This window comes from Melanotaenia boesemani, chromosome 15, assembly GCF_017639745.1.
Source record: "Melanotaenia boesemani isolate fMelBoe1 chromosome 15, fMelBoe1.pri, whole genome shotgun sequence".
NCBI classification, from domain to species: Eukaryota; Metazoa; Chordata; class Actinopteri; order Atheriniformes; family Melanotaeniidae; genus Melanotaenia; species Melanotaenia boesemani.
The window spans coordinates 13,752,100-13,780,019 of record NC_055696.1 but is presented as its reverse complement, the minus strand read 5'-3'; the positions used below and the strand labels follow the sequence as shown (position 1 = coordinate 13,780,019).

Here is a 27,920-nt window from a genome sequence, read left to right as displayed (position 1 = left end):
ATTGAAAGCTCCAAAGGCTGTAATGTTGTTTTTATGCTTCAATTTTTGTCTGGCTTGTCATCACAGATATTTTCTGTGTATGTTTTTGCATAGCATTAGAATTAGTATTTCTGATAACCCATTTCAATTGTAAAATGTGTGGAGATGAATTTTACTTCACAATCCCATTCACTGCAAAAGTTGGCATGCTGTATAAAATGTAAATACAATTTTTGTACATTGTCCAAATGCTGTAATGATTTGCAAATTTCATAAATCAATGTTTTATTCACAACATGTCATAGTATTAACATAGAACATTAAACATTAAAATTGAAGTATTTTACTATTAATGAAAAATATCAGTTCATCTTGAGTTTGCTGTCTGCTGGACCGTTTGAAGGAGGAATTTTGTCCCATTCTTGTGTGATATAGGATTGAGCCCTGCGTCTTCATAGTTAAGTTATGCATTTCATGATGTGTTATTTAGTTGAGGAAAGGTCTGGACTACAGGCAGGACACTACATCATATGGATTCTTCCACTAAGAAACCTTGCTGTGTAATAGATGCAGTGGGAAGTTTAGCTTATTTAAAAATGCAAAGACTTCCATGAAACATGCATCTTCTGGATGGGAGTATATGTTGCTGTAAAACCTGGATATACCTTGAAGATGTGCAAACTGCTAATTTCATATTCATGAAAACATATCCAAACACTGAGTAGTCCCTCTCCTCTTCACAATTTCAAAATGTTTTCCATTTGATCTCAGAACATCTGAAATGAGCTTTGGCTCAAAAAGACAATGGTGAATCTGAAATCATGTTGATACACAGAATCCTGTCTGTTTTTAGAGCACCAATTGCAACACAATATGACACACAGTTCTTTACAGATTGCTGAACCTAGGTCTACCTCTCTGAGAGACTCTGCTTACCTAGGGTGCTCTTTTTAAATCCAGTTATGTTATGTTATCCAGTTATGCCTACAAAGTAGGGATGCACGATTTATTGGCATTAATATCGGTATTGGCCGATGTTAGTCATTTTTTTTAACATAGCGATATCGGCCCGATAAGCAAAACTGGGTTGATATTAACAGCTGATATTTATTTTCGTATAATTGCTTTGTGTGTACGTGTCGGGAGGAGGAGGGGGGTTTGGCCATGCGGCCATGTTTGGACATGTGACAGCGATGCAGCACTACACTGATGTAACTGAAGCTAGAAGTAATGTCAGCTGTGTGGTAATTTTTCACAGTGTCAAAAGAAGATACTCCAAAAGCAGTATGCAATATTTGCAAAGTGGAAGTGATGCAAGGAGGATCCCGTGTCAAATCATCCAACACCACAAATTTGATCTGTCATCCGAAAAACTACCATCCAGAAGCTCACAAACAATGTCGGGAAGCTAACACCTCTAATATTTGCATCATCTTTACTTTGTACAGAATTTGATAACTAAACCTTTTGAAGCAAAATATATATATCAACATCGGTAAATATCGGTTATTGGCCACAACAACAATATTAATATCGGTATCGGCTAAAATTTTCATATGGGTCCATCCCTACTGCAAAGTGTTCTGGTGGTTAGCACTGTTGCCTCCCAGCAAGAAGGTCCCCATTTAGAATGTCAGCTGAGGTCTTTGTGTGTGGCGTTTGCATGTTTTCCTCATTTCCTCATGTATGGGTACTCTGGCTCCTCTCACAGCCAGAGAACATGCATGTTAGGTTAACCATTGACAGAGGTTTTCCCCCTTTCACTTTTGTGTCAGTACATGTCACACTGGCCTGAGCTTCTGTGGGTTTCATGCTTATGGAAGGAGCCAGGGACAATAAATACAACAATCCTGACATTAATAGAGGTCAACTTGGCTTCTTATTGTCTGGTGTGTGATGATGTTTGTCTCTGTAAAGAAGACCCTGTTGTTGAATTGTGCTATATAGAGACATATTAACTTGCCTTGCATTACCACCTATAGAAATCTATGATTAATAATTGTATGCTTGCTAACAAATGTTGTATGTTTATTCATTAAGTATCTAAGTTCTTTTTTCTTTACATCTGTTTTAGTGTTTGTCTTTTTGTTTGTTCAGTTTCTTGCTACTTTTGATTGTTTTAAAGTTTCTTATTGAGACTGAAGTATAACTGATATAAATTTAGATTTTACTCAAAGTTGTAACCATAAACTTTCAGTAACTATTCTTTTGCATTAACTATGGTTCATTATATTAATTTAATTCAGCTAATAAATGCTAAACAACCACTAAGATAAAAATGTACAAGAAGCATAAATTACCTGTATTAGACTGAATCATATGCATGAGCCTCAGAAAGCTCATGAACTTCCCCCTTGATTCTATTTTCAGCATCATGATTATTTTCTTGCTGCTAGGCAGCCAGTAAGAGACACTGAGCTCATTGTTGGCCTGGAAGTGGATATTATTTCTTATGTTTTTGAGCCAGCTATAGTACATATGAGTTACACTGGAGCACAACCTGCAGAAAGTGCACTCAAAAATGCAAAATGTATTTTGTAGCATTTAAACTAGATAAACTCAACAGATCTTTCTCTTTGCTTTTTCTTGCAATAAAAAGAAAAACATTTTCTCAGATGATTTTATTGGTATATACATCTGGACAGTATCAATGGAACTGATAAACAAGTCAGTTAACCTACAGTATACTTAATCACGGAGAATCTAATTTCACATTACTTGCGAATAGTATTATCATCAAGTATTTAAATCAAAAATAAAAAGAACAAATACAGACATTTATAACCCTGCAGACAGGGCTTGAATGTGTGTTACACTGAAACTTACACACTGGTTCAAATGAACCACTGCATGTGCATATTGTTTAAACTTAATATTTATATTTTGAAATAATTCTTTATTTTGCATTTTTATATAATTAGATTTTCGTAATTACCATTTTGTTTAATAAGTAAAATTTTGGTGTTTTAGTCTGCCTGTAAATCGGACTTTAAATACAGGATATGTAAAGTAGTGTTTTCTCACAGCTGTGAGTACAAACCACAACTTTTTGTGTTGCATTTATTGTGCGTGTATTTTGTGTCAACTGTATCTTTCAGTTCGTCTGATATTAAACTTTATCCTGCAGTCTTTGTCACTTTTGAATAAGCCACAAGAATCAGACAGCAAAACTGTTATTTTTACATGTCGAAAAAGTTTGATAACCATTTCCTTACAACTATTGGAAAAACATTTGACCCAGATTATTTAATGTAACAATAATCTTGATTGTGCTTCAGTAAACAAAAGAAAAAAAAGAAAAACGTTGCTCTTGTACATACGTTGCTGACCGAAAACCTTGAATTTAAATGAGAATAAAAAAAATATTTAAAAAAAAGGAAAAAAAAAAGTTGATTAGAAGATTAGCAACCTCCATATTAGCTTGTTCACTGCAGTGTCCATCACTTTGGGGCTTTTAAATCTATTTCATTAGATTAAAGGGATGTGGTGATTTTTGATCACAAGACACAATCACATTATCCATCAACTGAAGCCCTTTGGAGTCACAAGGTTTTCAGTTATCAGCTGAGCAAAAGTTTTACTAAATCCAGACATCAACTTCAGCAAGACTCTACTGTAACAACTCAACAGCTTATAAAACAAAACTTTTCTCAAAGTTCTGAAACCATCTAGAAGTGAACGCCCAACTCAGTCTTGACATGGTTTATTTATTTAGAAGATCAGTCTTTATTAGAGAGAAATAAAAAGATTCCAGTAAGGCTTTCATGCTTGAAACAAAAGCATCGCGAGCAGCAGCTCAGACCTGTCCTCTGCTGTTCTTTTTTTCAGTCCAGTGTGAAAGCTGGCTGGCTTCGTTCCCTAAAAAAATTCTTTCCGCTGGATTACGCAACAATAGCAGCAGGAAGGGAAGATAATGAAAAGTGTGATGAAAGGGACGATAGAGTACAGCACCACTGGCCACTGAGTCACCACATAATTATTTTATTCATTTACCAAAATAATAAAAAAATAAAAATAAAAACAGGCGTACTGAGATAACTTTTTAGATCTCAGTGGTGCAGACAGCAGGTCCATTATCAGAGCAATGCTGCAAGTTTTATAACATGACAGATTAATCAAACATGTAATAATTTCATTCAAAAGCTGCATTTTCTTGACATAACTTTTTACATTATTTACACACAAGTACCTCTGACCTCACTTCCAATAAATAATGTCCATTCAACAGTCCACGTAACTTTCTTTTGCGATGCAGTGCAGAAACCATCTGGTTGTTTGGTATTCACATTTTTGTAGCAAAGAGCGTAGCAATTTTTGGATGAAAACTAAAAATTCGCACTATTGATTCCCCAAACTAAAAGCGTAACATGCCTTATGTCTTTTCACCTGTGTAACCGACTTAATGGGTGAAATAACAAAATTAAACAGGCCTTTGAAAATCAGTGAAGGATAACATTTGTATCTAATGATGCCATTAAACAAGTCTTAGGTGAGTTTTTTTCTGCAGGCCAGATTGTCTAAATTAAACTGTATTAATCTTTGATGAAGATCGCCAAGCCAGATGTATGCATGGTTGTTGACATGGCCATAATAGCCCCATAATAACCTGACATTGGTCAACCTTGGCCTTAATCTCCATATGTGTGCTATCTATTGCTTTTACATATAGTCAATTTGCTGTGTCAACACTTTGATTTGTATGTTGAAAAATGTCTTGGCTTTCAATTGACCGGATCATAGCTCAGTCTTGATTCTGTGCATCAGGTCTTTCTGGTCCACCATGTCAGTTTGTCTGTTCCAGCGGTGGTATGCCAGCAGAGCGATGTTCTTAGCCGCCACTGAGCTCATCTCCATGGCGCTGCCGGCCCACTCGATGCCATTGAGGTAGTAGAGGTTGGGGTGTAGCTCCACTGGCGGCAGTCCTTGGCTGCTGCCATAGTGAGGGTAAGCCTGCCACTCAGTCACCTGCACAGAGTAGTACGACCTACAATTGAGAGGTGGGGTGAAGCAGAAAAAAAACAAGTTAATTTGGATTAAGTATAACTATTTTATGGCTGCTTTGGAAGGACTGAAGGCATGCTTTTCATAACATTGTGGTAGCTGTTTCAGAGTTAGCAAAGCCTGCCTGTCAGATGGTTACCCACCAAGTCCACACAGAAATATCTCAACAATTGCTAGATTGCTGTGGCATGTTATGACTGAGAGGATCATTCCCATTCCATGATGTAGTAAAAAACAAAATAAAAAAAAGTCAGTGGTCCTTATTTTTTTTCATTTTGCATCATCATTAGCCTTTAGCTAAGCTTAGCTGCTTGCTCTGTTAAACATCACTGTGTTGGCCTTTCTTTATAATTATTTTATTTTCTGAGAAAAAATATCAAACTTTTACTTGGTCCTTTCTTAAACTGATACCATGATCACTTTATCAGCAAGAACAAGACTCGCCTGAAGAGCGATTTAAGCTGCGACTTGTCCAGCGGTTGTGGCGAGAACACCTTGTAGACTCCGGCCTCTTGTGGCTGCTTACGCCGAAAGCCTGCTGAGATGTTGACGGGACAAACGCTGGCCACACTGTTAAAAAACAAACTGGGTGTCTCAGTAGTCAGAACGCTGGCAAATGGAAAAAGGCGGGGGTCTGGGAAACCAAAGACAGACGTGTTGAGGTAACCGTGAACAATGGTTGCTACAGTGCTGTGATAGTTTCCGGGTAATTCGTCGAAGGGAGGCGTGAAACCCTCAAACTGGAGTCCAGACCCAACACTGGCCTGGAGTGGAGTCGCCAACACAACAATGTCGTACAGCTCTGATCCCTTTCCTGCTACTGTGGTGAAGTTCAGCTGGTACTGGAGGGCCTCTCCTGGAGTAAAAATACACAAAAACCTGCTTTGACAATGCTAAAAATACATTTATACAAGTTCTCTGGCAAATATCATCTAGAAACACCAACTACACATTTCCTGCCTGATTGCTGTTGTGCTAAAAGACAATGCTACAGTGGAGGTCTTGGTGTGATCAAAAAAGGTCCATAATGCTCATAGTGTCTGGCATATGTAGTACTGCATCACTGCCAATTCATGAAGCTCATCAGCAACAGGAAAATAAATAAGAATATATTAGATTAGAACATTGATATGATTATATTTAGAAAACATGAGGATGGAGTACCTGAGTGGATGGGGGAGATGGAGTTAACTTGTGCCTGTAGCAGGTTAGCATTAGCCATTTTCAGCAGGCCAGAACATACCAGCTTGTTGCCTCCTTCCACCGCCCACAAGTTGTTCTGGGCACCAGCTAAGGAAACAGCGCCTGAAACAAACACACACACGAACAGACATAAGAGACACAGCCAAGTGCTATAAGCCAATTATCAGCTGCCCACACACTTTCCTGTTCTCTGGCTCCCACAGGCCACCCGCTCTTCTCACCTTGCTTTCCTCTTTTCTATTCTTGACTCCCAGCTCCTCCCATCTTTGTCTCCTGCATTTAATTTCTTTTCTTTTCCTTCCTTCCCCTCTCTGCTGACCTACATCAGCAGGGACGTAGATGCTCATCTCACAACTGGCCTTGAATGCACTACCACATCTTTGTCCTTTCACTTCCCTTCTCACCAAATCTTCATCCTCCCTTCACCTCTACTACTCATTTCTTCACACTTTCACACTTGGCTGACCTACAAAAGCAGGGATGCTGACATTCTGTCCGTAGTTGATCCTCATAACAGGTGCGATGACCTCATCTATGAAGCGCTGCGACACACCCAGCTCCAGCAGTGAATCAGAGAGTGGCCTCCTGGTCATGTTGATGAAGCCGCTGCCTCCAAGAGAGTCCAGAAGTTCCTCTACTGAGCTGAAGGCATAGCCATGGGCCTGGTACTTATATATTCTGTAATTTAAACACAAATTAAATAAATCACTATACCAGCAGACAGATTTGTTAATTTAAGTCAACATTTTTTTCCTTGTTCTTGTCTGAATGTGGAAGAAATGTCCCAGCAATAATCTGTGCATAACCAAAACACACAGAGACATACACAAGCTGGGTGTTGTTGACTTAAAAAGAAGAGAAGAGAAATAGAAGCAGAGATAAATTACTTCCTGAGGGAGGAAATTGAGGTTTATGAAAAGTGGTGGTGGAGGAGGGATAAAAGTGAGATTCTGAGCTTGGTTTATGTTTCAAATAGAAAATAAACCCAGAGAACATGATTAAAGCAGAAGACCTGCAGGCATCTTTTGATTCTTGTGAGATTTTTTTCCCAGCTAATATCTGTGATATGAATCTGTAGCTCGTTACTGTATTGTTTTGTTAAAAGGACCTGAATTTTATCACAGTCTCCTCTTTTCATTGGCAAATTCCATGCAGATAGTTTTGTATATTTTTGCAGACTCGATGGCCAAGGTTTTCCGGTGGATATGGCTGCAGATACTTAGAAAAAAGATAATAAACAGCTTAAGTAGGCCAATAATCAGAACCATAAAATGCATTATTGTGCAATCGTTTTAGATCTTAAATGTTTTTGCAGTAAACAAAACATTTTAAGGTTGAATGGCACAGCTGGATTTAAAATGCAAATCTGTTCAGCTTCAGTGAAAGATATATTGTTTTTAAACATGCTCCAAACTGGAAAAGCTCCTACATCAATCTGACTCATCTTTGTTTCAGTATTTATTTAATTAGATAGATTTCAAATGCAATACTAGATCTGCTTGGATATGCTGGGAAAAGAACTAAATGATTATGTTATCATGCAAGACAAAGGGATAAATTGTCACACATGCACCAGAAAAAGGCATCTGTCCAGTGAGCATTCTATCATTATAGTTACTAGGTCTTTAATTTCATACAGATTTAAATTGTGAAATAAAGACTGCAGTACAACATGTAATGTAATGCTTTGACACAGGGTAACAGGGTAACAAATACAGTTTCAGTATGTCAGCAATCCAGCAAGTACTAACTGAGAATAAACAACCAACAGGACTTTATCAATATATCTGACTTACCTCATAAATTTCTCCATAATCTCTTCCACCCACATCTGCAGGCGTATGAAGCTGATTCCGTAGCGCCACCACAGGCGGAAAAGGTCCAGCAGGTACCAGTCTGTCTCCTCCAGTATGACCTCTTCTCCATTAAAAACTGCCATCTTTCCTGCCACATTGCGACGATATCTCAAACCTTGAGGGATGGTCCCAGGATGACACAAAAAATAAGCACCTTTTATTAAAGTAAGGCATTTCAGTAATGAGAATGTTGTATTTATTCACCTCTGACAGGAGAAATCAAAGAACTGGAAAGAGTTTTTTTTAAATACATAAACATGATTATGACCAGTGACAAAGTGATAAAAAGCTCAGTTTTCATACTCCATTATCATGACCAATAAATGACTTCTTGGTCATGCCTCATGTTTTAACTCACCTAGCTGTTTGACAAACTCCTGCATGTGGAGGTTGAGGGAGTGAATGATGGAGCCTCCTGACTCATAGTCATTGTGATTGACAGTTACGGTGGCAAGACGGCCTCCAACCTTACCCTTCTCAAACACATCCACCTGCACCTCAGGGCCAAAGTGTTGCCGTAGGAAGTGGGCAGTAGCACTCCCTCCAATCCCAGCTCCAACCACAGCTGGACAAGAAAATGCCCAGCACAAGGGGTAGAAAAGTAAATATTAGGAAGGATAAAGGTCTCACATAGAACAAGCATTAATGTTGCCCCAATACATATGTCAATATATATGCCTCAATACATATGCTGAAGAAAATAGGGAGCATTATTTAATGGGTATAAGTAGTATCATTATAATATGACTGTACTAAAGCAAAGACTTATATATTGCTTTTGTTTGGCCTTTAGATGTGGGAAATAAAACCAGTTTTGCTGAGCAAAAACACATATGATGGGAATCTACATTTTTAGAACTGTCTTGGTATGGCATAAAAATGTGTGTCAGGTGTTTCAAGGTCTTCATTGGCACATTATCTTGCTACCTGCAGACGTCTAACGATTTAGAGTAACAATTTCATATCTAAAACCATAAAATATTTCATATTTAAAGGCTACTATTAAAACTAAACTGACATGAGTTGGATAATTATCAATGAACATTATTATTTTTAAGTCTGCCTAGCTTGACCCCCTCAGACTGCGTGCTGCTAACATTAGCTAAAACTTAACGGTTTTCTTGAGGCTAAGTTGCGCCATATTTATAGACTGAGGTTGTTGTACCTATTTTTGAAGGCGGAGCTCCGTCTACGTGAGTGGGTTCCTCTTGGTCTCCGACAGCTGACCATGCTGTCAGCACAAAGGCGAAAAAGAGCAGCTGAATGGCGCCCATAACAGCAGCAGAGCTGAGATGACTGAAGTGAGAGGAGGTTAGCGGGTTCAAAAGTGTAGTAACGGTCGGATCCAGGTTAGCGTCTACTTTCCCTTTGGACGAACATCTTTAACACAAGGAAAATCTCGAGGCGCTTTAGTTAAACGTAAATAAAGAAAATTAAGTTTTGAATTATTTTGATATACAACAAAGGACCCCTTGATACAATGGCGATGATACTGAACAATTCCCTAATAAATGACGATCCACGTCCGGAAATATCACGTGACTTAAATAGTTTCGACCAATCAGAAGTCTGCGTAGTCTGCGTACCTAGCTGGTAGTATATATATATATATATATATATATATATATATATATATATATATATATATATATATATATATATATATACATAAAACACTGTGGTTAAACAAAATAATTACTTTCAAGGTAATTTATCTCCCAATAGCAATGAAACCTAATTAGAAATAATGTTACATTTTTTGCATAAAAATAAACAAATGTCAAAGAACAATATATTAATGTAGACAAAAATAAATAACCATTACAGAACTTAGATAAGCAATGTATATAGTGTGTGTGGTATTCTACAACCCAAATTCTCAAAAAGAGGTGCCTGTGGAGAGAGAACACAGGAAACCCCAGATACTGTCTTGGGGTTACCGGGCAACAGTGAACAACCTGCTATAACGTGAAACACCAGTCTATATTATTGCACGGTGAATTATGTAATTAAGAGTCCACTACAGGGTGCTGTGCATAATGTAAAATAAAAACAGAATAAAATAAGATTTGCAAATAACTTAAACCCATATTTTATTCCCAATAGAACATAACAACACATCAGATGCTGAAACAGACATTTTACCAAAATATTTGCCCATTTTTAATTTGATGGCAGCTATACATCTTAAAAACGTCTAGCGTCTACAGTAAGGAAAGTGAGGAGAACAGTTGCTGGACTTATTGGAGAGGAATATTGTCCCACTCTTGTTTGAGCAGTCAGAACAAAGCTGGATTTTTTGTTTTACGAGGTGCCAAATGTTTTCTAACGGTGAAAGGTCTGGCCTACAGGCAGGCTAGTTCAGCACCTGGACTCTTCTGCAAAGCCAAGCCACTATGATGGATGCGGTATGGGGTTTAGCATAGTCTTGCTTAAATATGGAAGGCCTTCCCTGAAAGAGTCATTTTCTGGATGGGAGCAGATGCTGCTCTAAAACCTCTATGTACTTTTCAGGATTGACGGTGCCTTTACAGATGTGTAGGCACTACTGCAACCCTGTATTTCAGATTGAGAAACATTTTTCTGAAAATATTCCAGTTTTTAGATGTATTGTCACACATTGTAAAACTGCTCCTTTACACCTGAGGGGCTCTCTTTCTGATATGCTCCTTGCTCCAGTTACTTTTCCTGCCTTAAATTTTTTTGATGTGTTGTTGCCATCAAATTTAAAATGAGCTATTATTTTCTTATCAGATTTTTAAAATAACTTACCTTCAACATCTCGCATGTTGTGTTGGGAATAAAATATGGATCCATGACACTGGCAAATCATTTCATTATTTACATTTTACACAGCGCCCAAGTTTATATGGAATTGGGGTTGTATATGATGAACTATCGGCTATCAGACTAGTTGCACTTTAGCAAGTGAACCTCCTGAGACCTCAAAAAAATATTTGTATATAAACAGTGACAAGCTTAACAAGCAGATCTCGTAATGTTGCCAGCAACCAAGCTTCTGTCAGTAATAATTAGAGAAATTGTTAAGTGTATGCCAGATATTGACAAAAACCACAGCACATCATATTGAAAAACAGTGGAAGTTGCCTTTATTTCACTCAACAGAGAATCTGCTGCAACATCTGAATAAACCACTGAACCGAAACTAACATTCACACCGAGCCACTGAAACAATGACTGGCACAGTGGAGCTGTAAGGCATAAGGACGCCTCAAACAAATGCACACATACTCAAATATGCGTGCACCACACTCATACATACATACACCCATCTTCATTTACATCAGCTATCTTACACCTGTGTGGCTGCTCGGGCAGCAGCCTCATCACTTTTCCTCTCCCTCTTATGTGATCAGTCAAAGGTGAGAGGTCACAAGTCACCTTGAAATCAGGTAACTTCTGTTACCTGCAGTTGCCTTAAATGCAGGGCTACTTCGGGGCTAAAAGGTGACATAACACAGAGACCCATAACCGTTCATCTCTATGGAACATCTCTAAGTAATATCACCCTAGCAATAACACTGCAAGGCCATCCACGGGCCTGGAGGCTGGGGTTCAGGGGGTGCTGAGGGGAGTTCATGCTCTGGCCAAAGGGAGGATGATAAGGAGTAGGGCACTGGCCGAGAAGGTTATGCGATTGGTCACTTGGTAGAGCGTCGTGTGGGCTCAGAAGCGGTGGGAGGAGGCGGTGGTCCACGTCGGTCTAAATCTTCAATGTAGAACATGATTAGCTTCCTGCGCTCCTCAGGGACGCACTCCAGAACGAGGTACCGCTTGTCATTCTGAAGGATCTTCTCCACATCTTTCAGATGCTGCTCTGACTCCTGGATCAGCTTTCTCGACCTGGGACAAGAGCAACATGGGAGAAGAGCGAAAGACTGAAGCCATTCAGATGCAGGACAGTAGTACTGTAAACTGTAATACGTTTAACTGTATGTCAGAGTTACTTGTTACAATTGCTTATGTCTAGAAGGTGTACAGACCTGTATGTGATGAACTTTGTCTCCTTTAACAGGGTTCTGAAGTCAGCCTTGGCGGTGATGTATTTGTCCTTGATGTAGTCTTCAAACTCTCGCTGTCTTTTCTACAAAAATAGATTAACACACCAGACATAAGTCCATAAAAAAGATGTGTATTTCACATTTTATTGCTACTACATAATAAAACATAACTAAATATGTATAAAAAATACAGCCTTACTCTGTCACTGGAAGAGAATTTTATACAGCGAGGGTCTTCCTTGATGACCTTCTTCACTTCTTTCCACGAAGTAGTTAGAGTGATCTGCAATGCACAAAAGAAAACTGTCAACATAATGTGATGTGCTGGAACTGCTGCTCTGAGTTATTCGACCTAAGCGGAAAACCTATTTAGACGATTCCACCTCCTTTTCTGCTTCCTACGTGTTTACTTCTTACCATGCTGGTCTCGTCCAGGAGCTGCCTAAAATGCTCCTTCTTCTTTTTGGCCAGTGCTTCTACATGTTCATTAAACAACTTCTCCTTCTCCTCTCTCTCCAGCAGGGATGCAGACTCCCATCGATGGTCTTTCCGCAGGTTACGGCGGGTTTCTGACCATGTTGCATCTGAAGAACGCACCTGGGGAAGAGATGAAAATTTATATGTATAAAAAGGAAAATGTTTTTTTTTTTTTCCTTGTTAAAGGTGTCAACACTCAAGTAGAAACACTATGATCCCAGCAGTCACAAATGCAGATGTAAAATCTCATATGCTGACTGGAATATAGATGTCTTATCAAAACAGTTTTAATAACCTGATAAAATAAATGGAGTAAGACTGAACGATAATTCAAATTTGACCCGTGTATTAGTTTTCAGCACAGTGCAGTGTTTCATGAGAAAACTATTAATACTGGAAAGAGTCTCACCATATCAGACATCAGAGCTTTGAAATGCTGGATGGCCTCCTCCCTCTTGTGCTGCTCCCTTTCTCGGTCGATCTCTTTGGTCTGTTCTGATCGGGCCTTCTGGACCTCCCGCTCCCTCTCTCTGAGACTGGCTTCAATACGAGCCTGCCGCTCCAACTCTCGCTCCTTCTCAATGTCGATGTTCTGCAGGGTACAACGCACGTTGTCTCAGTTCTTTTTCTGATTTTTTTTAGTCATGTGATACATGGACACAATCTATAAATAGTGAAATGCACATTGAACATAAAGAAAATGAAAAATAGTGAACATTTATAAATAAAATGTTATATCAGGTCCACTTCCAAATGGTAACCCCCTCTACTGTTTGCATCTTTCCCATGCCTTGCACACAAATACTGAGCCCATCTTCCTTTACTCAAAAGCAGCTTCTACCTTGGCTTGTTTTTCCATGAACTGTTTGAAAAGTTCCTCTCTGAGTGCGGAGCTCTCTACAGCCTTGTATCGTGGGTCGGTCTCTAGTCTCTCTTTTACTTTGCTCCACCGTTGATTTCCCTCTATGTGCTGCTCACTTAGAAGATCAAAAAAGTCTTGCTTTACCTGGAAGCAAGCAGACACATTTAAAATAAATTAAACCTCTTCAAGTGGGGTCAGCAGCAGAACAGCACTTCCGCAGATGGCTGAACTTCTGTAAACTGCTCAAACACACATTAGTGGGGCAACATGAGCCTATAGATGTCTTGACATACCAGTTAGAGTTGTTGTATAAATACTGGAAACTAGATTGTTCTAGTAATATTACCATTTGAAATACTTGCTGGGATTCTACAGTGTGAAACGTCAGACCTTTGCAGCAATTTGCCTTGTGAGCCACAAGAGGGCCTAACTTACCAATACACTGATGTTTGCTACAACACTGGAGGATTCATAGACTTTCACTTGAGAAGTATTTTGGGTTCTAAACTTAAAACGAATAACTCACTTTTCACAAGGCTCTTTGTGGCATTATTTAAAAAAAAACATGTCTAACTTTATTACAGGTCAGTGAACTCTAATAATTGGCCACCCATCTGAAGCAGAAGTATTCATTTAACATGTACTCCGATGTTTATAAACCACATCTAACTGGCTACTATTCAACACAGTGAGCTTCGGCAGTCCACTCACCGGAAGCTTGAAAATTTACCTAAAACATGCTTGATTCTTTAAGAAAAAGATACTCATAATTAACCTCAGTGAAGTGACAGTTTTCTTGTTTTACATATTTTCTATCGGTGATATTTAAAGAAAAAGTTTGGTATCGTTGTATATCAGATTTTTATCATTTTAAAATCTTTGATTACCAGAAAGAAAATGGTAGTGCAGAGTGAAAATGCTGGGCCAGTTCTGATGATAAAAATAATGCCAGTACATTTTTTTTTAAAGTATTTCAGCTGTAAGGTGCTGGATAGCACAATTAGTTGAGTGACAGCGCTGTGCATACAGGGTGAATCCCCTGACTGGTTCCAGTCCTGCATGCCATCTCACTTCTACTTTCAGGTAGAAACTACTCTGACATCTATACAAATCAGATTCTTACAGAGACGATGTGGAAAATGCCTTTCTCAAGGAGAAGTCTCAACTTGTAATCATTGAAGACAATAAAAATATCTGAGGGCAGGAAAAGCTGTCTGGGGAAGAGTGCTGTAGCATCATACAGTTGGATGACAAACCAGTGTAGATAACATGTGTCTAGGTCTGTCTGTTATACCTTCTCTCCTCTGGTTTTGGAGTCCTCTTTCTCCCTTTTTCTCATTGCAGTGATGAATTCCACAAAGATAGCCTCCCTGTCTTTCATCTTCTCTATGGTCTTAAATCGTGGATCTCTGCCGTGCTTCAAAGCAAATTCACTAAATGTTGTTCTGCAAAGAGTTAAATAAAACAGCCAAAATAAATAAATCAGTGCAGCAAAATAAACATTTCAATCTGTTCAGAAAAAAGTGCATTATTAAAACAACACTAATACACTGTAACATTAGTGATATGGAGAGGATTGTTAAATGTCAACTTTAGTCTTGTGAATTCAAATTTCTCCAATAAATATAAGCATTTTTTAAGCAAATGAACCAAAAAAATGTTTCTACAACTATCAGCCTAAACTATCAGTGGAAACCAAGCGTGTTTCTTTACCTGGGTGAGAGCTTTGCCTCCTCCATCATCCTCCTAAACTCATCTTTGGCCAGCATCAACTTGTTTTTCTTCTCCTTTCTCTCCTCCTCTGCTCGTGTCTTCACATACTGATCAAAAACCTGATGAAGACAATATCACAACATCATGACTGAAAATCCTTTAAAATTTAGTGCCTAGAACTTGACACATAAAGCAACAAAGTAGACTTCAGAAGCAGAAAAAACAAACCTGTTTCCTTTCTTTTGGGTTTAGCAGAAGGTAACGTGGATCAAACACAATTTTATGAAGCTCTTTGTCCCAAGTTGAAAATGCCGACACCTGAAGACAAGACAGACAACACTGATATTAGAAAACTAAAATGTTAACAAAACACAAAAGGCCAATTTTGGCTTCGGTTAAAATGTTCTTGTAATTTTCAGTGTAACAACACTGTACTAAATAATTACTTCCAGCAGAATAAGAACAACACCACAGTTAATAAGGGCTAGTTAAAGACAATTAAAATAAATAAATAAATAAAAATATATATATATGTATGAAAAAAAAAACAGTCTGGTGAACGTGGTAAATTTCAGTATGAGTTACCCCTCTCTCCAGCAACATTTCTCTGAACTGGGTCATTCTGGCCTCTAGTGGGACTATTGCTCTCTCTCTGGCAGCCCTGAGCTCTGCCTCCATGGCTGCTTCTTTCTCTGAATCTGCTTCTTTCAAGTCTTCTTTCCTGTTGGGGGAAAATCACAAAGATCACAAGGTCAAAAGGTGGTCAGAGAATTATAATTTAAACTTTAAGGAAGAAACAAGAAGAAGAAGAAAAAAAAAACGTTTAACATCCAACTCACTTTCAAAACCCATTTTTGCTCCCTTTACATACATAAATAGGCTACGTCCATTTCAAACTGAGACTGTGCATCTTCACTGGTCTCACGATTACATTATGGTTATGTTGTCAATGATTCGATTTAATTCAATTCAGTGATGCATTACGATGCATCGGTAAGTGGTTTTTCCAGTGAGATACTGAAGTATTTTCTGTATGTCTTCTTATTTTGACAGTTTTCTTGGGAGACTTTTATCTGCCGAGCTCTTGGAGTGGGCTAGATCAAGCCACACACGCAAATGGCGGAAGAATAAATATTTTACATTATAATCCATTACATTTGTTGCTGCATCGATGCAGAATCGCCCATGTCTGCATCTCGATGCATCGTAGTAACGATTAAATTCAACACACCTATTTTAAACTTCACCTCTTTCATACTTTCATGCATCCGCTACTGGTCATGATTGTCAGTCAATACAGCCGCCAGAGTTCAGATTCACCTCCGAGTTCTGATGCGGAAGGAGGGCTGAGTCCACTGCTAACTAAGGAAGCCCAAGAATAAATCCAGATTTTTATAAAAATAAACCATCAGAAAAGGAAAATTTTATTAATTGATTTAATCGAATAATCGCCATATCGCGGCTGTTTCTTAAACTTTTTTGTTCCCTTTGTGGTTTTCATTTTAGTTATAAACCCCATGGTTTCCTGTGGTACTGCTTCACTTGCTCCATCAGGGAACAGATCCACAAGGACCCCTTGAACTGAACAAATTACATATGTAAATGATGCAGAAGATGGACAAAATGCTCTGTATTCATCTTCTGTGTAGAGCATAAATGGGCCTTTAGCTGTTCTGGCAGACTTACTTTCTCTTTTTGGCTTTGGTTGGCTCTTCATCTTGATTATCTTCAGTAGCAATGGCTAACTCAGGCTCCTCCTTATTAACACCTGTGCACGAACAAAAACATTTTTTTTATTGCAGCATGATGTATAAAACTAGTAGCATCGTGGTATATTCTGATCACAAACTGAGCCAATGAAAAAGCAAAAAATTATTGCAGTGTGACTTATTTTAAAGCATTTCTAGCATATTTACAACAATCAGTAATGACAAATTCTGAGTTCATGTGTGATTGTTTATACCTGTCTTCTTATTGTCCTCCAGGCCTCTCTTGTGTGGTGGTTCTTGGATGTGCTTATCAACATCAGACCGACCAACCAGCTCGTCTGGACGGTCCCACATGGACAGCCTTGTTGTCGGGTTGTAGAAAAAAACACGATCATCGCCGGTCCACACAACACACCTGATTGGACAGAGAAAACAAAAGCATGAGTTTTTTCCCCCCCTAACTTTACTGCGTGAAATGATGCGTTTGCTAAGATGTGTCTGCATACCAAGGCGTGCCAGGGATGGGGTTGGTCGCTATGGGCCTGGCTTTCTGAGCTGCCTTTTCCTCCTCTGTCATCTCTTCTTCTTTGGGCTCCTTGGGGGAAAAATGGTCAGGAAAATTGATTCTTAACATGTCAGTGACATTTAACTGTTAACTAAATTTTTCAGTAGTTTGTGTGAGTCTGGAGCCACCCTTTTATTTATATATTTCTAGGAAAATGTAAAAAATTGCAATGATTTAATGAAACATGCCAACGTAAAGAGATACAACAAAAGGCAAAAACAGTTAGCAAATTCTGACAAGCTTAAAGTGAATATTTTTTTCACCTTTATTTCTCAACATAGTCTGAACCCTTTTAGAATAAATTCTTGTAATTTCTTTAAGTAGTCTTCAAGAATAGTTCTCCAGGCTTATTGGGGGTCATTTCAAAGCTTTTTCTTGGATGTTTGTTGTTCTGTTCTCTGTCAAGATCATCTCACACTGCTTCAATCTCTCCATCACTCAGGTTACCACTAACTTTCAGCCCACTTCTTGTGTCATTTGCTGATTTTGTTGGCATTCTGGTGAGGCTTTAATGAACAGTAGATGGATCAGGGCCTGAAGCATTTCTTGGGTTCTGTCTCAGGTCGTGGATGGATTTTTTTTCCCACTATATCTTAGCGACATCACTTTCAGATACTGTTCAACTGCTGAAGATATCTATATGAGAGACACCAGGACTGAACTTTGGCTGGCAGCGTTTATGTGGAGGCTGCTGTGATAGGTGAATTAAACACAGCTCACACACACACAGGAGCATTCAACAACAACTAAACCAGTTATTTTTCCATGTCTTTATCTGCTCTTTTTTTCCCTGAAGTTAAACATTTCTGTGGCTGTTTAGTAACCACACTGCTCTGGTCTGTTGCCTCCACTATGGGTGAAAACTCCACCAGAAACAACAGAAACTTTCCTGCTTCTGCCTCCAAATAGAGGTTGAGAGGCGGAAGCAAGGTGATTCCTCCGGGACTAAAGCTGCAGCTAGCTTCAGGGTGAACTCCTTCCTTTTTACTCAGCAGTGGTGAAGCAGACACAGGACTCTGCTAACTAGAACAGCTGTGTGGTGTTTATTGATAAAGCTTGTAGTAAAACATTCACCACTAAACAGGCAGTTTCTCACAGCTAACTTTCTCTGCTCCAACACCCGCTCTAACTCAGACCTGAGCTGTGCGTCTCTCTCCCCCTTTTTAGATCCAGATGCTTTGGGAGTGCAGTCTTGTAACTGCTGTGAACAAATGGTGTAAACAATTTGTCTCTTTTGTTTACGCTCTACTGAGTCATAATAATTAAGAGGAGCGCTCGAAATACCACGTGCATATACAAGTTTGTGCAACCTAATTTTTTGCATGTGAACTTGTGCAAGTGAGGAAAAGGCCGATTACTTGCAGTGTTACCACCTTAGTGACTCTGTTGCTCTATTTAGAGAATATTTAGACCCCAACATATATTTAATTCAAGAAAAAATATTTCACAAATTTCAGTTATTTTTGGTGCAAGTAATTTTTTTTTTAACCTTTGCTACTTAAATGATTTATTGTGAAACTGGACATCCCTCATCAGATTATGCTGCAAGCAGCAAGCACCTTTTATGCTTCAGTAAAGCAAAATAAGACATTCTGATCTTCACCTACCTCTTTCACATTATTAGTGTTTTCTGGTTTGTTCTCCTCATCCTCCATCTCCATTGCTTCAGCCTCCTCCTGGGCTAGACGTTCTTTGGCCTTTTCTGCTTCTTTTTCTAGGGAAAGAGAGAGATATACACACATATAAACAAAAGTTACTTAAAGTAGCATATAAAAGCAGTAAAATATTCCAGGGTACCTATAAAAAACATTTCGTGCAAATATTACTCATTCCCAAAAATATCTTACGAAATTTTATTTAAATAAGTAATTAAAAAACACTAAGACATTATTTCATATTTAAATATCAGTGTATGTTCCACTTATGGCACAGAAACAGAAGCCCCTCTCACTGTAGCAGGAGCACCTACCTTTCTCTATAACAGCCAGTGGCTTCTCCCAGGTGGACTCCAGAGTCCGGTTGTTGTAGTAGTAAGTTTTCCCATCAGCTGTTTTGTACTCTGACCACTCAGGAAGCTGCAATGACCCAGCCATGGAGGCAGGAGCTGCTGAAAGTGCCAGTTGAGGATGCATCATGGAGACTATAGGCGGGCCCATACCAGGAAGCATGCCTGTTACAGGTCAGAGATGAAGGAGAAAAACCATGATGACTTAGGTAGTCACTTTACTGACAGGAGTATAAGTGACATGACATGTCACTTCCTAAATTTCTTATGTATAAATATCTAGTGTTGCTCTTTATATAAATGCTCTTTACATGTGCTGACTTGGCCAAATGAATGTATTTTTTATTATTATTTTTATATACAGAACAAAGCACCTTGGCAAAAACTCAAGAATCCCCCCTCATTTAGCTGTGTTTTTTTTAACACAACATTTCAGACACAACTACTTAAGAACTTTTGTAAAAAAAATAAAAATAAATAAAATACAACAGCTGTATCAAATCTCTCTTTTTCTAAATTAAACAGAAGAAAAAAAATTATGGAATCACCTGGCAATTTGCATTTCTAAAAATGGAGGTAAAAGAGTGTGAGCAGGGTTTAACACGTTATTGCAGCTGGACGATGGACACAAGAACAGAACAGAGCTGGAAAAAAGATTATAAAACTCCTTCAAGATGGAAATGCATCTTGGAGAGTGGCAAAACATGTTGGTTGCACTCAGTCCTTTGTGTCTACAATGTGGAGCAAGTAAAAATAAAATGAATGGTTGTGAAAGCTAAACAAATAGGTTAACCAAGGAAGATGTCAAAGCGTCAGAGAAGAAAACTGAAAGCAATCTGCCTGACAATAGAAAACATAGAAGAAAAAGCGAGAAAACAAATGAGAATGAGAAGGATTCAATAACTGCATTTACACAATAGATATTTTAACTATATTTAACCTATTGACCGTCAAAAGGCTCATTAACTCTTAACTTTTTCAGTTAACAACAAAACGTACCCACCACAGGTTTATTCACTTAACAGAGAACTTAAATATAGTTGAGGAAAATAAATTGTTGCATAATCTTGGCTAAAACAACTAGATTTATAGCAAGCACACTTGAATATCTATGCTATTTAGGCTAAGTTCTGGGCAGTTTGGCAAAGTACCGAACCAAGCAAGGCCTTTGGGAAAGGGATGGAATCTGGTGTCATGCAAGCACATATCTGCATCCACCTGGTGGAAGGGACCTTGTGGATCTGAGGCCTTTGCACCTGTATCCTCCATCATCCTCCAAACCCACAATCATTAGCTGCCTCTAAGCGCAACTGGCCACTGTCTGGTAACCCGCACACAAAGGTTCGCAGCAGCCTCACAAATGTGAGAGTGGAAAAACTGGTGGCCAAGTGGTGAGCGTAATACTTTACTCAACATTTTATGTTTTTGTTGTTCAATAAAAGAATTGATTGTTTTGTTTTATTTTGCATGAATTTCTATTTAAAAATCTTGATATTTGTGTTTGGATATGATAGTTTGTTGAAATTATCCTCAAATTCCAGTTAATTCCCATGAAATCCTAATAATTCCCATAATTCCAGTGAAAAGTTTCCAATTTTGAATATTTCCCAAGCTTAACTTCCAATGGAAAGTTTCTGGAAATTTTCCTCACCTTTGCAACCCTACTCCTGCAAAGCTGGTTTGCCATATAAGAAAGTTGGACACTGAATGATGAAGAATAGTATTTTTCATTATTGAAGTCATCAAATCTCAGGATTTGATGTTATTCCCTTATTCATTATTCCATAATATTTTTCATCTACAAGATCAGGAAATAAGTTTATTCAATTTTTCAAACACATTCTTTTTAGGTTTAAAAAAACAACAACAAAAAAAACCAGAATGAACATCCTACAAAAACGGTCCACATCACACCTGAGTAGATGGTGTTGTGGACTCAAGTGGTATTTTCATTGCGTTAACTACTTTGTGACACACTAAAAAGATATGAAATTCTGAAAATTAACCCATCAACCCATTTTCCCTTCAGAAACTTATATATTCCATCTAAATGTTGACATATATAAATATCGAAATTCTTGTTCCTAAAAAATTTGTATTAATCTAATTAATAGATGCAAAGAGGCTGTCACTGCAAGTATTAGATCAAACAGAGTAGATGACTAATAAGAGAAAAAGTATCAGAGAATTAAAGCCTACAGAACAAACTGCTGAAAATGAACATTTTCAATATCTTTAACAAACAAGGACACAAGCCACATAAACAAACAAGTAGTGACTACACACCCACGATCATGCCACAAAAGACAACCACATGACCACAACATGTAGCCCTCACTGTTACATGACTGCAGTCCTAAGAAACAGCAGGTAGTGTTAATCAATATGATCCCTGTCTCTCAACTTGTTTACAATAACCAAACATTTGGCTACAAAATCTCTGTTGCAATCAACCAACCACATGCTCCTCTCTTACAATTTAGATGCTAATCACAGTAAGGAGACTAATACAAGTAGTCTGACAGATTACGATTAGATCTTGAGGACAACACACAAATTGAATGCATTTTCCATTTAGTGAAGATTAAATATTTTAACAGCTGCATGGGGAAAGTTTTTGCTGCATGTATGTTTAAGCATGGGAATCGAAGAGCAAGTTTAATATTTTTGAGCAAAGCATTAAAGTAAAACTTTAATGTGGTAATAAAAAGTTGTATGCTGCTCTGTTTAATAGAGCAAAGTTATCAAGTAAATTATTATCACAACCAAGCTGTATATTCAACTTCTGTCTGTTGGAATGGCAGAAAACTCACCACTGTACACCAAATGAATTATGTTCACAGCATTCAACACCATGCCACTGTTTAAGAGTCCCCATTTACACTGTATGACGCATGTAAACACCATTCACTACCATGCCATCTACTGTAGGTCTGAAAAGCGAGCGGCTGGGGGTTTACCGTTGGCGCTGGGGCCTGCCTTTACACACGGTGCACCTACTATCTGCATCATTGCTACACCTGCAAGAACAACGGACAAGCAAGCAACTGGTTGAACAAAGCAAGACACTCGACATAGCTACCATGGTGTATGACTGTGTGTGTGTGGCCTAACACAGACTAACATCACCACCATGTTGTGACACCAGTTACTCAATCTCTATTGATATTTATAAACCTGTAATATATTTTAAGATGTTAGAAACTATCACAGGTTTACATTACAGTCTATTCTGAAATATATTTTTTTCGAAAGGAAAATGTTAAAAAGCACGTTTGAAAGTGAGAACACCCAATACCACAAGTGTCAGCATTTATCATAAAGTGCCTAGTCAGCCCTCCTTCCTAATTGAGACATTGCCTTGTAATGCTTTTGTCACCTCATCCTTACAAATTATATTTAACAACATGAATAAGCTTTTGTCAATTTAAAATGAAATAAAATGAAAATCTAGAGCTACAGCTAGAGTATGTCAGCAGCCCATTTTTTTGTTGCCATTGGTAAAATGCAACCATAATAGAAAGCCTGTTTCCAGAAACTTCAAACTCAATTTTATTTGTCTCAAAACACTGGTTTTAAGCAGTACTGGATAAAAATAAATAAATAAATAAAAATCAAACAAACAAAACAAGAGGAGAAATTACTTGGATGCTTTTTCCTGCCTGTTTGGGAAGGAAATAAAAAAAAACTAGATGGGCTTTTGGAAATTTGCGTAACTTTAAAGAACACATCAAAAGTCAATTTTCAGCCAGTAGCATTCCCACTAATATACATGAGCAATATGCTCCACTGTTTCAGTAAACCACACAGCAACATTTGCAGACAGAACAGGACAAAGCACAGTAAAAATGTACCTGGATGAAAGTGGTCATTCTCACCTGGTAGAGGTATGTGCATGCCTGGTAAAGGCACCCTGAAAGGCGGCACCATGACAGGGGGGAAGGCAGGTATGGCTGCGGTGGGCTGTGCCACACTGTGAGGCAGGGCTGTTGGCAGCAGAGGCACAGTCTGAACTGCCGTAACAGGTGATGGCACCGTAGAAACAGTCACCACGGTGACCGGCGACACAGCAACAGTTGAGGTCACTGTGGCAACAGGGGGAAGGTCTGCTACAACTGTGGCTGATAGGAGCAAAAAACAAAAGATTTTAAATTCTGGGGGTTTTGTGCATGCAAGCTTGAGTGCTCTTTGCTGATGCAAAACTTTACCTGCTAAGGTCACAGAGGGGGACAGGGTGGTAATGGAGTCTGGACTGGAGGTGAGTGTCTGGGAGGGGGTTGAGGATGGGGCCTGAGTGGGGGAGGCTCCTGCTGCTGTGCTGGCTGTAGTGTTGCCACTGCTGGAGCTGGCAGCCACAGTCACCCCGACATTTGCTCCTGAACCAGCAGCAGCTCCCGCAACAAGAAGAGGGTTGAGTTCAGACTGCTGGATGATCTTCACACCATCTGGTTTACTCCATGATGACTCTCTAGTACGGGCATTATAGTAGTATGCCTGTGGAAAGGACAATGGAAAAACATGGCATCTGATCAGTCATCCTGTTATAGTAGCACATGATTTTCTTTTCAGTACTACGATCAGCTTTGCATTTATAATCAATACAAAAATTATTTTCAATCTAGTGTTATATTAAAAATATGATTTACTATGTGACCTTTTTCTTCCTTGATCTAGTTTAATATGTATGTGTTTATGAGATGTAACAGGTCTCTAATAAAACAAATATTTAATGTGTCTCTTTATAGCAGTGTATAACATTTATTTTAAAAGGCAACCTCCTGCAAAGTTACTGAGAAGTAACCACTTTCAATCCAATTTTATTTATAAAGCACTTTAAAACAACCACAGTGGACCAGAGTGCTGTACAGAAGAATAAAAGCGTGAGACTGTAAAACATGACTAGCCTTATTACACAAACCAATGTAGGGCCCCAGTTAAGAGCTTTAACAGCAATTTCATCCAACCTTTCCCTCTGGTGTCTTGTTCTCTACCCAGATCTCCTCTGCAGGGTTTAGTGCAGGGTTTCCAGATGCAGGGACAGGGGGCATCCCAGGAGGAAACAACATCCCTGGGGGAGGCGGCAGGTTACCAACAGGAGGGGGGAGGAACGGAGGTCTCTGCAGAAAGGAAAAAATAAAAATTAATTCAGACCCAACATTTAGCTTTTAAAACTATATAAAGTATGAAAGGGGACCTAAATGACCCCATTAAAGTACAAAACATGACTATGTACTAATCAGATATTAGCAGTCACTTCAAAGTATCTTTGAATTAAAAGTTTCATGGTTCAGTGTGTATTATTCAAATGAACAACAGTGCATTTAAGAATCAATTATTGTGGACGCCAACAAGACTGTAAAATTAGCTTAGTCATACCCCTCCCCATTGCATTAGTGCAGGGATATCCAACTCCAGTCTTTGAGCTTTTGTCCAGCAGGTTTTAGCTTTTTCCCTATAACAATACATCTCACTCAAAAACTTCCTCACAATCCTGTTAATGACACATTAATTTGAGTCAGGTGTTGCAGCAGGGAAATATCTAAAACCTGATGAACAGTACCTCACAAGGACCAGAGCTGGAGATTGCTTTAAGTGTGTTGTTCTTATACTTTGGTGTATTTTTAAAACAAGAGAGCAATCACATCTGTGACATGACGGTCTTGAATTCCTGATTCGATTAAGATGTGGAATTGGCAGATGTATTAACCTCCTTCTGACACAAAACAGTTATGCAGTTTCATCACGTAAACATATTACAAAAAAGATATAGGCGATTTAGATGAGAGAAGAACATTTCTGGGGATAAATAGCTTACTGAATAGACAACAAACTTGCCTAAATTCTGGAGAAAAAGATGCACTGAACTCACTCAACTAATTAGCCTGGTCATCAAGGCCCACTGTCCTGGAGGTTTTAGATGTTTCCCTGCTGCAACACACCTGATTGAAATTAAATGGATCCCTGACCAGCTTTGCACAAGTCTGCTATTGACCCATAATTTTTGGTCAAGTGTGCTGCAGCAGGGAAACATCTAAAGTCTGCAGAACAGTGGGTCTTGAGGACGGGAGTTCCGAATCCTTGTTAAGAGAGACTGAAAAGGCAATAAGATTTAGTAAATCCAACTACCCTATAAAGCAGGGGCTACTATTTAAAATATATTACATATTTAATTATACATGATGACATTCATACAAAACATGTTCATTGTTATTAAAAAAAAAAAAAAAAAAAAAAAAAAATTAATATATAAATGTTGGTTAATTACTTTGTGAGATTCCCTTTATTCCCTTTGGGAACATTTAATAAACTGCCCAGAGGGACGTGCAAACAGGAGCACAATTCTTTGCAAGCAATAACCATTGAATTTTTATACCATCAAAGTACTTCAAGTCTGAAATCTAATCTCAGTGAAAAGCAGCTAAACAAGAGGTCAGTAGCAGCACAATAGCTGATGCTAGCACTAGTAGCCAACCCTGTCAAGATACTCTCATCAAATGCTAACTAGGTAAGTCTACTTGTGACAGACAAAAAAAAAAAACTCCCACGCAAATAGCAATGCATGCTTTTCTGCAGTAGAGGATGAGATTACCATCCTCTGCTGCAGAGGGGATTAGAGACAGCATCTTCTGAGATAAGTTATAAGCTGCAGTCAAAGAGCACGATTGTGTCTTAATTTTTTTTTCTGATTTAATTGGATTCACTTTAATTATCACTGCAGCACATCACAACTGTGTAGTGTGTAAATGCTAGATCATTACTACTACAAGCAAACACTGAACTTCCACATAGAAACCAATACACATTGTACACAAATAAGAAAAACACTTGCCTGAAGATGAGGAGGTCCAATTGGTGGTGGCATGGCTCCTGGTGGCGGGATGGGAGGCATGTTGGGGTCAAAGGGTGGACGTGCAAATGGGGGTCTTGGTGGAGGTCCCCTCATCATCCCAAAAGGTGGTGGCGGAGGCCTAAGGAGTGGTGGGGGGCCTCGTAATACTGGAGTCTGTGCAGGCGCTGGTGCAGGAGCAGGGGCAGGGCTACGAAAGCGCACTGCCTGCTGCGCCATTCTAGGATTTGAAAATCCAAAGTTAAACTCAAGCAAAGGAAGTAACTACATAACGTAAACACGTTATGCTAAAACATTTTTGTTACACAATACACAATGATGACTTGAACTGTATATAATTAATAACCAAACTTATGACTAAAGTCTGATCCAGTATCATTGACTCAAATGTTAGGGTTAATTGAATAGGCAGGATTATCTTCTTTATATTTACATACTGCAAAGACTGTAGTTGTAACAAATATATGAACATAAGAAAAATCAAGACTATAAAGAAGTTACTGCTTGGAACACTAGTGCAAGAGGTAAGATAATTGGTGTGGATAATCAGCGTGAATTACAGAATTATGTGAAATAAAGCCGTTGTTAATCACCAGGTGTATTAAATGAATAAGTCAACCCTATACTTTCATGTATTAGTAAGTCATTTCAATTTCTTCTCCTTCCATAGATTTAAATAGAATGAAAGATGATAAGGGTTGCTTTGTGAAACAATTGGCTAAATAATAAAAAATGTCTTGCAAAACATTAAAATTAATAACAAGTAGTAGTAGCAGTAACTATCTTTAATGTGCCTACAGACAGATATGGTGAAATGATATAGTGAGGTTTAATATGTCACAGTATACGTGTTATATAATAAGGTGAAGTGTAAAGAACAGTATTCAATAATCTGTCCGAATTAGTGTTTTACCTGTGTGTATCATTTAATGTTCAACGATTATGTGTTTCTATTGACTAATGTTAAGGCGTTTCAAAGGAGGATGTTATGGCAGTAACCCGGCCGCATATGTTTTGGCGCTCTTGATTGTTGTAGTTTATTTTACTGATTTATTTATTTATCTCTTTTTTTAGTTTTATATTGCATTCCTCCAGGTTACAGCCTGTTGGTCAAACATTTAGACATAATCCAAATACAAAATCAAACCATCAATAAACGTCCTCTCTTGCTAACAAGGCTAACTAACAGAAACCAAGTCCATTCAAAATATTCCAGGAATGGAGTTCTGTACTCCTTTAAAAAAAAGTATTCATAATAGCTTAGCTTTACGCATATTATTTGTTACACTTGCACCGACTGAAACGAGCTAGATCTGGGGGAGTTATGTTGCACTATAATGGGAACTGTGTTTGTTTACCGCGTGCTAGGAGCAGACGGCAGAAGCGAGGCGAGCCGCCTGGGAACAGAGGCTAGTTAGCCAAGAGCTAGTTAGCTGGCGTGGCTACTTTCACAAGTAAAACCGCTGTTTATCAACCGAAAACAGAAGAGGTGAGCAGCAAATGGAATTTTGGCTTGCACTCAATATCACATTCAGTCGATATTAATTTTGAACACTTTATTTAATGTTATCTGACCTGTTATCGTTGAACCCGATAGTCTCGTTTTCTGCCTGGTCCGCCATTACAGAAAATGTTGGTACTCTCTTCCTGGAAACGCCCCGAAGTGGTTTCCAGTGATTCT

General features: G+C 38.5%; 2 protein-coding genes across 3 annotated transcripts; both read right to left on the bottom strand.

Moving 5' to 3' along the window:
• Nucleotides 1-3,322: 3,322 nt before the first annotated feature.
• Nucleotides 3,323-9,572, bottom strand: LOC121654737 (prenylcysteine oxidase-like). The gene is made up of 7 exons (XM_042008991.1): nt 9,205-9,572; nt 8,398-8,604; nt 7,980-8,154; nt 6,650-6,861; nt 6,145-6,285; nt 5,425-5,836; nt 3,323-4,963 (listed from the first exon to the last, which is right to left on the bottom strand). Exons 1-7 carry the CDS (start codon nt 9,311-9,313, stop codon nt 4,714-4,716), a joined length of 1,506 nt encoding a protein of 501 aa, XP_041864925.1. The 5' UTR covers nt 9,314-9,572; the 3' UTR covers nt 3,323-4,713.
• A 1,554-nt stretch (nt 9,573-11,126) lies between these two features.
• tcerg1b (transcription elongation regulator 1b (CA150)) lies at nt 11,127-27,912 on the bottom strand. Of its 2 annotated transcripts, XM_042008481.1 has the most exons (21): nt 27,815-27,912; nt 26,222-26,459; nt 24,357-24,509; nt 23,601-23,886; nt 23,271-23,513; nt 22,353-22,412; nt 19,357-19,557; nt 18,995-19,101; nt 17,329-17,417; nt 17,077-17,237; nt 16,800-16,881; nt 15,699-15,834; nt 15,342-15,431; nt 15,114-15,232; nt 14,695-14,845; nt 13,380-13,544; nt 12,948-13,130; nt 12,479-12,658; nt 12,261-12,344; nt 12,044-12,144; nt 11,127-11,903 (listed from the first exon to the last, which is right to left on the bottom strand). In XM_042008481.1, the coding sequence occupies exons 1-21, from the start codon at nt 27,859-27,861 to the stop codon at nt 11,702-11,704; spliced, it is 3,078 nt and encodes a 1,025-aa protein (XP_041864415.1). In that variant the 5' UTR covers nt 27,862-27,912; the 3' UTR covers nt 11,127-11,701. The 2 variants fall into 2 exon arrangements, with proteins under 2 accessions (XP_041864415.1, XP_041864416.1); XM_042008482.1 differs by lacking the exon at nt 22,353-22,412.
• Nucleotides 27,913-27,920: the final 8 nt, after the last annotated feature.

Bases quoted from the DNA above. Each gene is read 5' to 3' on its own strand.
- LOC121654737 (XM_042008991.1), bottom strand. From the start codon at position 9,313: ATGGGCGCCATTCAGCTGCTCTTTTTCGCCTTTGTGCTGACAGCATGG. The intron at 6,286-6,649 runs GTCAGCCAAGTG...TGTTTGTTTCAG, and splicing joins CAGCATCCCTGCTTTTGTAG to GCGCTGTTTCCTTAGCTGGT. The intron at 5,837-6,144 runs GTACTCCATCCT...TTTTTACTCCAG, and splicing joins CATCTCCCCCATCCACTCAG to GAGAGGCCCTCCAGTACCAG.
- tcerg1b (XM_042008481.1), bottom strand. From the start codon at position 27,861: ATGGCGGACCAGGCAGAAAACGAGACTATCGGGTTCAACGATAACAG. The intron at 23,887-24,356 runs GTTGGATGAAAT...TCCTTTCCACAG, and splicing joins ACAAGACACCAGAGGGAAAG to GCATACTACTATAATGCCCG. The intron at 16,882-17,076 runs GTATAAACAATC...GTTCGTGCACAG, and splicing joins GGAGGACAATAAGAAGACAG to GTGTTAATAAGGAGGAGCCT.